Here is a 9,543-nt window from a genome sequence, read left to right as displayed (position 1 = left end):
ATGTTCCTCTATAATAAACATACTGCTATTCCGGTTGGTACAGCATGTTCAGGGGACCGTGACCGTAATGGATGGAGTCCAGACACAGCCATGGCAACGTGCTGAGCCACACACAGGCCCAGAGGGTGTTCGCGAGGCTGGATCTGGATGCTCTGCTAGACTGGTGGAACGTAAACGAACCAACAGCCATAGTGAAAAGTAAGGCTTAGCCTGTTACAACCAAATAAATTACCATTCAACCGTGAAGCTAGTCTAGTGTGTCACTGTCACTAGAATAAACTAAACCAAGGATGGGCAACTTTGATTGCGTGGGGGACACAAAAACCCTGAACGGTAATCAGACCATGATTGCTACAAGGTTAGATAGCTGGCTAGACTAAATCTTTTTTTTTAAATATGCTGACATGGGCTCAGTGACTGACATAACAAGAAAAACACTGATGCACAACATTTCAAAATTGCACTATTGTTAGAATAGTAAAATGTATTCTACTATTCTAACTGAACAGTAGGTTGAGATCCCAAAATATTTTTTGTTCATTTTTGGGAGATGAATCCTCGGGAAACTAAATGCAGCAAAAAATGCATGGTCTATCATGGAAAATTATGCTACACTGAACAAAAATATAAATGCAACATGCAACAATTTTACAATTCATATAAGGAAATCAGTCAATTTTAATAAATTAATTAGGCCCTAATCTATGGATTTCACATGACTGGGAATACAGATATAGATATGTTACTCACAGATACCTTAAAAAAAAAAAGTAGGGGCATGGATCAGAAAACCAGTCAGTATCTGGTGTGACCACCATTTGCCTCATGCAGCGCGACACATCTCCTTTGCATAGAGTTGATCAGGCTGTTGATTGTGGCCTGTGGAATGTTGTCCCACTCTTCAATGGGTGTGCGAAGTTGCTGGATATTGGAGGGAACTGGAACACGCTGTCATACGTCGATCCAGAGCATCCCAAACATACTCAATGGGTGACATGTCTGGTGAGTATGCAGGCCATGGAAGTGGGACATTTTCAGCTTCCAGGAATTGCTTACAGATCCTTGCGACATGGGGCCGTGCATTATCATGCTGAAACATGAGGTGATGGCGGCGGATGAATGGCATGACAATGGGCCTCAGGATCTCGTCACGGTATCTCTGTGCATTCAAAATGCCATGGATAAAATGCAATTGTCTTCGTTGTTCGTAGCTTATGCCTGTGCCATACCATAACCCCACCGCGGGGCACTCTGTTCACAATGTTGACATCAGCAAACCGCTCGCCTACACGACGCCATACACACTGCCATCTGCCAGGTACAGTTGAAACCTGGATTCATCCGTGAAGAGCACACCTCTCCAGCGTGCCAGTGGCCATCGAAGGTGAGCATTTTCCCACTGAATTCTGTTAAGATTCCAAACTGCATTCATGTCAAGACCCTGGTGAGGACGATGAGCACGCAGATGATTTTCCCCCAAAACAGTTTCTGACAGTTTGTGCAGAAATTATTCAGTTGTGCAAACCAACAGTTTCATCAGCTGTCCGGGTGGCTAGTCTCAGACAATCCCGCAGGTGAAGAAGCCGGATGTGGAGGTCCTGGGCTGGCGTGGTTACACATGGTCTGCGGTTGTGAGGCTGGTTGGACGGCCTCACGACATTGGAGGCAGCTTAGAATGGAGAAATTAACATTCAATTCTCTGGCAACAGCTCTGGTGGACATTCCTGCAGTCAGCATGCCAAAACTTGAGACACGTGTTATTGTGTTGTGTAACAAAACTGCACATTTTAGAGTGGCCTTTTATTGTCCTCAGCACAAGGTGCACCTGTGTAATGATCATGCTGTTTAATCAGCTTCTTGATATGCCACACCTGTCAGGTGGATGGATTATCTTGACAAAGGAGAAATGCTCACTAACAAGGATGTAAAAAAATGTGTGCACACAAGTTGAGAGAAATAAGCTCTCTGTGAGTATGAAACATTTCTAGGATCTACAGGTGTGTGTTTGTGTATAGACAACACCGGACTGATTTAATTTAGAAAGTTTATTTCTCCAAACCCTCCACACCCACATTTTTCCAAAACCCCCACACACCCCAATGTCTCCTTACACACACACACACACACATCTGTCTTACCCAAGTAAACCACTTCAGAAATACAGCCCTCCTATCCTCTCTTCCTTCCTGGAAATGCTCCCTGACCAGACCTATTGTATGTTGGTGAAATATATTCCTTTCATCAGGTCAGTGATACTGTATCTTTAGGGATGGAGGGAAGGAAAGAGGGAGTGAATGAAGTGTAAGGAGAGAATAAAAGAAGGAAGGATAGTAGGGTGAGGGATGAAGCATTTCTAAAGTCATCAAGGAGGACTCTGGAGGATAATCTCAATTGCATACTCCTCACGTCCTCGCCTCCTTCTCAAAACCCATTGGATGAGAAAGCCAGAGGTCCCTCCCCTCGAACCTTCTCCTCCAATGGGTTTTGAGAAGGAGGCGTGGAGAGAGGATGCGAGGAGTATGCAATTGAGATTCTCCCTGGGTCGTCAAAAAGGAGAGAGGAGAAACGTAGAGGGGCGTGGCTACACGATCACCCCCAAACAAAAACAATAACCAATCATCAGCCAGATATGTACATGCACAGAATCCCCCACATCTTTACCCAGAGACACTAAAGCCCAATCCCTAACCCGTCCATAACAGATCACTTAACCAGGTGTACACGCCATCACACCAAAACCGCTTCTGCTTTTTTTCCGTGATTGTGTTTAAACAGGGTCACCCTGTCACAACAGAACTAGGGACAAGTTTGGAATTGGGCATTTGACTGTTCTATACAACATCATCACATTCTAAAACGACAACATGAAGAGCTGTGCCCTATGTGATGTCGAGGCCCCTTCCACAATAGTTCAGAGGTCATCCAGCTAGTCCTGTAGCGCCACACACACACACAGGGGGTCCCAGGAGTGCGGAGAGCCGGTAGGTGCAGTGTCCTCTCAATATCCTCATTGTCCATTAGGATGTGACCACGCCCAGTGTCTACCCCCCCCGTTTCCCCCTAGAACTGCTGGTTCCTCCCTCTGTACATTCACATCAGGGGTGTCAGTCAGTTTACGCTCAGTTAACACATACACACACGGTTTCACATACACACTCAGGTGAGTCTATCGTTCAGTAAAACTGTGACACAGAGTGAATGTTCTGTTCCCATGGTGACTCAGCTTTCCCGCTGAGGTGTTGACTGATAGGGGCGCCACCTTCACCTACCCAGCCCTGAAAGAGAGAGAATGATATACAGTTCCAAGGAAAACACAGGTCACACTAAAAAGTAGATATCTTTTGTTGAACCAATTCCCTCCCTAATGGTTAGGGATCACCGCGAGGTTAAGGTTGAAAGGTTAGAGGTCTGGGGTTACCTACGTGTAGAGGGGCTGCAGTTGAAGGTGGGAGGTCTTCTGAGGAGGCTGGTAACCATAAGAGTCAAAGCCACCAATGAAATCAACTGAGAGAGGGAGAGAGATCAGAAGCAGACAGAGCACTCAGATGCAGTCGAAACACTGAGGCTGACGGAACACTCAGACAGACCAAAGACTGATGGAACACTAAGACAGACGGAACACCCAGACAGGCGGAACACTGAGACAGACAGAATAAAGGTGAGCAACACTCACAGCTATCCTCGTCATCCTGGAAGACTTTGCTCACGTAGCAGGCATACACAATGCCAAAGAGCTGAGGGACAGATAGACAGGATAAGGTTAGTATCATGGTGTGTGGGTGTGTGTTTGTGTGTGTGTGAGATACTCACAGCCAGTAAGACCTGTAGTGCGGAGCTCAACACCTCAATGTACTGGTAGTCAAGGAGACAGCCGGAGACGGTGATGACATGGTGGTCATCAGGGGCGATGCGGGAGTCCAACACCGGCGTTACGAGGCAACCAGGGCCATGCTCCATCCACCAGGACCGATGCAGCGACGTGTTGAAAGTCATCAGGAAGTCCCTGTCCTACACACATATATACATTTTAAAACACATTATAAAAACAAATGTTATAAACACATTTTAAATACATAAACACATATTAATCAACATGTTATAAACAAACACACATCTCTTACCTGTGACAAGTGTCCCACCTCCAGGTAGAAACAGATGATGAAGGAGTTCCATCCCACCCACAGCACCAACCACACTGCATACTGACAGACACAGAGACAAAAAAGGGGTTAGTGTGTGTGTTATATATACACACTACATGACCAAAAGTATGTGGACACCTGCTCGTCAAACATCTCATTCCAAAATCATGGGCATTAATATGGAGTTGGTCCCCCCCTTTGCTGCTATAACAGCTTCATCCCAAAGGTGTTCAATGGTGTTGAGGTCAGGGTTCTGTGCAGGCCAGTCAAGTTCTTCCGATCTCGACAAACCATTTCTGTATGGACCTCGCTTTGTGCACGGGGAGCATTGTCATACTGAAACAGAAAAGGGCCTTCCCCAAACTGTTGCCACAAAGTTGGAAGCACAGAATCGTCTAGAATGTCAGTGTATGCTGTAGAGTTAACATTTCCCTTCACTGGAACTAAGGGGCCTAGCCCGAATCATGAAAAACAGCCCTAGACCATTATTCCTCCTACACCAAACTTTACAGTTGGCACTACGCATTTCGGGCAGGTAGCGTTCTCCTGGCATCCGCCAAACCCAGATTTTTCAGTCGGACTGCCAGATGAAGCGTGATTCATCACTCCAGAGAACACGTTTCCACTGTTCCAGAGTCCAATGGCGGCAAGCTTTACACCACTCCAGCCGATGCTTAGCATGTGCATGGTGATCTTAGGCTTGTGTGCGGCTGCTCGGTCATGGAAACCCATTTCATGAAGCTCCCGACTAACAGTTATTGTGCTGACGTTGCTTCCAGAGGCAGTTTGGAACTCGGTAGTGAGTGCTGCAACCGATTCTTACGCGCTACGCGCTTCAGCACTTGGCGGTCACGTTCTGTGAGCTTGTGTGGTCTACCACTTTGTGGCTGAGCCATTGTTGCTCCTAGACGTTTCCACTTCACACTGAGCTCTTCAGTAAGGCCATTCTACTGCCAATGTTTGTCTATGAAGATTGCATAGCTGTGTGCTCGATTTTTTAACCTGTCAGCAACGGGTGTGGCTGAAATAGCGAAATCCCTCATTTTAAGGGGTGTCCACATACTTTTGTATATATAGTGTATGTATGTCTCACCAGTATGAGGTAGCGGGATCTGAACTGCACGGTTCCAAAGATCCCCAGTATGACGGCCATGATGTGGAGGAAGTTGGCCAGGATAGGAGCCCACTGGTAGCCCAGGAAGTCAAACACCTGTCTCTGTAGTGCTGCCATCTACACACACACACACACACACACACACACACACACATATTTTTTTCTAAATGAGTCCACTGGTACTTCTAGAGGATTGGCATGGTATTACATTGTTACAGTTTCACACGCAAACACACAGATAAGGAAACAACTGTCTTTCTCTCTCACACACACACCACACAGTCTGCCAGTTGTTTCCATGGAAACTGCCAGGAGCACCAGCTGAGGGACTACATCACACACACACACTAATAAACTCCCTAAACTACTGAAAATAAGCTGCATTCCCAAGAGCCCACTGTCACAATATATCACCAAAAAATGAACACACACATACAGCAACAATAGCACACCCCCACACACACATTATTCCTGTCAGAAAATAAAAAATGAAAATGTAAGTTGAGACAGAGGGATATAGAGCAGGAGGAAAGGAGAGAGGGATAGCAGATGTGGAGAGGAAAATAAGAGCTCCCTTGTTTTCCTGCTGTTACTTTCAAAAGCTGAAGGGTTCCTTTTCACGTGGTCTCCCAGAATACAGTGATCACCACACACACACACCGTGTGGTTGCCAATAATATGACACACACAGTTAGTAGTTTGAAATGCTTTTCAGTCAGTCAGACCATCTCTCTCAGACACACACACAGGTTCATTGAGTGAAAGAGAAAGGAACAGGGATAGAGAGTGAAAATATAGAGTGAAAATATGATCAACAACACCTTTTCTCATTCTCCCAATCACATTTCACCTCACCCCAACACACTCACCAGCTGCAGTGAACATATCGCCACCAGCGTGCATCTCCCGTCACAATTCCCCATCTTGGAGTGCTCTGGACGCGGCTTGGGGCCACACAGGCTCCGGGGAAAGGACGGGTGGTCACCGGTCAGATCCAGACTGGCTGCCCGACTCAGATCACACCATGCCCGCCAGACCTCGCCTGGATCCCGGCCTCCTGGTTCTTCTAGGTACGGAAGACTCCTTGAGACACGTTAATCACACCGACACCAACCCATCCCGACCCGCCGTGATCATTCTGTCGGTGTGGGTAGGTAAAGGTGGCTTTGGTTACCGGGGTGTCCTCTTCTTCACGCGCCAAGGTCTGCGGTCCGACCACTAGGTAACGATTACGAATCGCCTCGAGCCGGCCACACCTTCGGGTTGGTCGCAAAAGGAGGGGGGAGAGAACCACACAGACAGACACAAAGAAAAAAAAGACAGAAAGCTGTCATAACGGAGCAGGTCTCGCGGGTTAACGGGTATACATTAGCATAATATGACAATGGTCACACCAGGAGGGAGGGAGATAGAGGGAGAGAGGTATGAAATGAGCCGACGGAGGTGGCCAACTGCCTGGGCTGGCTAAATGAAATCTGCCATGCACCGACACACATAAATCGGTTAATTGTGACTCACGGTTGGTTTTCAAGACGTTCGCGCTGCTTCCCCGTTCTCCGTCAACGGACGGTTAATCGGTAGTCCTCCGATGGCGTAATGCTAAAAAACAAGGCTCTCTTCTCCGTCTCGCGGTGTCTTTGTCAACAATCGGTGGTGCCTGCCGGGGGTGGGCGCGAGAAGGGGGGTCGAGGAGGGGGCAGCGCAAGCCCCCCTCATTTCAAATGAGGAACTGGGCCGTGTTACTTGATGGCGATCACTGATTTGACATGATGGGATTGGCAAAAGGAAAGAAGTGACCCACTAGATTGATTTTACCTTTCAAACTTTTTCAAATAAATGATAAGCTAAAAGGAGGAGAGGAAGGATGGAATTTTTAAGTAGTCTAACAGGGCCCCTGTATTCTGCGGACTGCTTGCGCGCGACCGCATGGGGAATCACCTCCAGCCTGCTTATTAGGCAGGATTTTAGGCGGCCGACTAAACATAACGCCTCACGTAATTCTGCCTCAAAACAATGACAATTTCTCTCAACCAGTGGCATATGGGATTTTTATGTGAGCGCTGATGCCGCCATGAGATAAACAGTTCCCATTCTGTCAAAGGAAGGGGCGCAGAATATTTGGCTTGTCCATTCCCAGCGAGCCTCTCCAGGGTGCTGTTGGAGAGACGCATCGCTGCGGCGCTCCACCAACGTTCGGTCCAAAAAAAACAACATCTATAGGATATGGTAGAACGAGTATGTGGCCTTTTCTGTAGCCTACAGGGTGGAAATAAAATGTATGACAATGTAATGAGACGGCCACATTTTACATCATGCAGGTTTCTCCGATCAAATAGCCTAACCTAAATGGCGCCCAATCAAGTAAAAAAAATGCGCTGTCATGTTAACAAACATATCCTAAAAACAGGACAGGTCAAAGTAAAATGGAAATTATATGGAATGGACAATCACAACTGTTGTCCAGGAGTTTCACCCCATTGTTATGATCAGTGGTTTCAAGTTTGTATCCATACATTTTTGACAACCTGGTCATAGCGAAAAAGAAAATATTTCTGCATTTCCCGCTCTGTAAACACATTGCAAATAAGCTCACGATAACTCCTGATAAAGTTGGGTAACTGATATTCAGAGCTCAAATAGACAACTTGTTAGTTACAGGAATCAGGACTAATAAAGCCAATGCAAAGGCCTATTTTACAAATAGTGGGCCTACCACATGGATGGGCATTCATAAAATTCCGTTGCGGCGGACATTGTGGCTACACCCTAGTACGCTAGAGCCGACGTCTTTTGGACGTCTTTTTTGTGTGTTTTACAAACGTTAGGCTTACCACATAAATGGGCATTCCAAAAATTCAATTTCAGGCAAAACCTCAGTAAGCACGTATTTTTTTGGTGCAGTCCGGACCGACCTTGACTTCCATATCCACGGACATTGATTTTTGTTCCGGTCCGTATTTCCAACGTCTTTAACGTAATTTTGCTTACTGCCACTATTGTAGTTTTATTTTGAGGGGGCAGAACGGACAGGACCGGCCCTGTGGTGAATTGAACAGTGGACCGCGAGGCGTTCAGCAGAGACAAAAGAAACAGGACTAGCAGCGAAAAATAAATAAATACGGAATTTTTTTTATTTTTTTATTTTTTTTATTTCACCTTTATTTAACCAGGTAAACCAGTTGAGAACAAGTTCTCATTTACAACTGCGACCTGGCCAAGATAAAGCATAGCAGTGCGATAAAAACAACAACACAGAGTTACATATGGGGTAAAACAAAACAAAAATCAAAAAAATACAACAGAAATACAATTAATATACAGTGTGCAAATTTAGCAAGTTATGGAGGTAAGGCAATAAAATAGGCCATAGTGCAAAATAATTACAATTTAGCATTAACACCGGAACGATGTGCAAGAGATGATGTGCAAATAGAGATACTGGGGTACAGATGAGCAAAATAAATAACAATATAGGGATGAGGTAGTTGGGCGGGCTAATTTCAGATGGGCTGTGTACAGGTGCAGTGATCGGTAAGGTGCTCTGACAACTGATGCCTAAAGTTAGTGAGGGAGATAAGTGTCTCCAGCTTCAGAGATTTTTGCAGTTTGTTCCAGTCATTGGCAGCAGAGAACTGGAAGGAATTGCGGCCAAAGGAGGTGTTGGCTTTGGGGATGACCAGTGAGATATACCCGCTGGAGCGCAGACTACGGGTGGGTGTTGCTATGGTGACCAATGAGCTAAGATAAGGCGGGGATTTGCCTAGCAGTGATTTATAGATGGCCTGGAGCCAGTGGGTTTGGCGACGAATATGTAGTGAGGACCAGCCAACAAGAGCGTACAGGTCACAGTGGTGGGTATTATATGGGGCTTTGGAGACAAAACGGATGGCACTGTGATAGACAACATCCAATTTGCTGAGTAGAGTGTTGGAGGCTATTTTGTAAATGACATCGCCGAAGTCAAGGATCGGTAGGATAGTCAGTTTTACAAGGGCATGTTTGGCAGCATGAGTGAAGGAGGCTTTGTTGCGAAATAGGAAACCGATTCTAGATTAACAGAGAAATAAGAGTGAGAATAATACAATATCTAGGTCCATGCTCTATACTGGTAGGCAGCTACTGGTAAAATAATTTCAATACATATGTATTACTTAGATTGAGCAATCTAATTTTGATTTAACATTCTAAAACTCTCCTCAATTAAACTTTATGGCTATTTAAAACCCTATTTGGTTGTATTGCTGTGTTTATTAAGAGTGTCACTGTTTAAAAGGCCAGGCTTACATA

General features: G+C 45.7%; 1 protein-coding gene across 2 annotated transcripts; it reads right to left on the bottom strand.

The window, feature by feature from the left end:
- Positions 1–2,491: 2,491 nt before the first annotated feature.
- Positions 2,492–7,202, bottom strand: nkain1 (sodium/potassium transporting ATPase interacting 1). 2 transcript variants are annotated; one of them, XM_041903453.2, is made up of 8 exons: positions 6,775–7,202; positions 6,126–6,512; positions 5,236–5,373; positions 4,122–4,202; positions 3,811–4,008; positions 3,674–3,734; positions 3,419–3,504; positions 2,492–3,275 (listed from the first exon to the last, which is right to left on the bottom strand). In XM_041903453.2, exons 2-7 carry the CDS (start codon positions 6,177–6,179, stop codon positions 3,419–3,421), a joined length of 618 nt encoding a protein of 205 aa, XP_041759387.1. In that variant the 5' UTR covers positions 6,180–6,512; positions 6,775–7,202; the 3' UTR covers positions 2,492–3,275. The 2 variants fall into 2 exon arrangements, with proteins under 2 accessions (XP_041759387.1, XP_041759386.1); XM_041903452.2 differs by having other exon boundaries at positions 3,423–3,504; positions 6,775–7,196.
- Positions 7,203–9,543: the final 2,341 nt, after the last annotated feature.

Source organism: Coregonus clupeaformis, chromosome 17 (genome assembly GCF_020615455.1).
Source record: "Coregonus clupeaformis isolate EN_2021a chromosome 17, ASM2061545v1, whole genome shotgun sequence".
NCBI classification, from domain to species: domain Eukaryota; kingdom Metazoa; phylum Chordata; class Actinopteri; order Salmoniformes; family Salmonidae; genus Coregonus; species Coregonus clupeaformis.
This window is presented reverse-complemented; position numbering and strand designations above follow the sequence as displayed.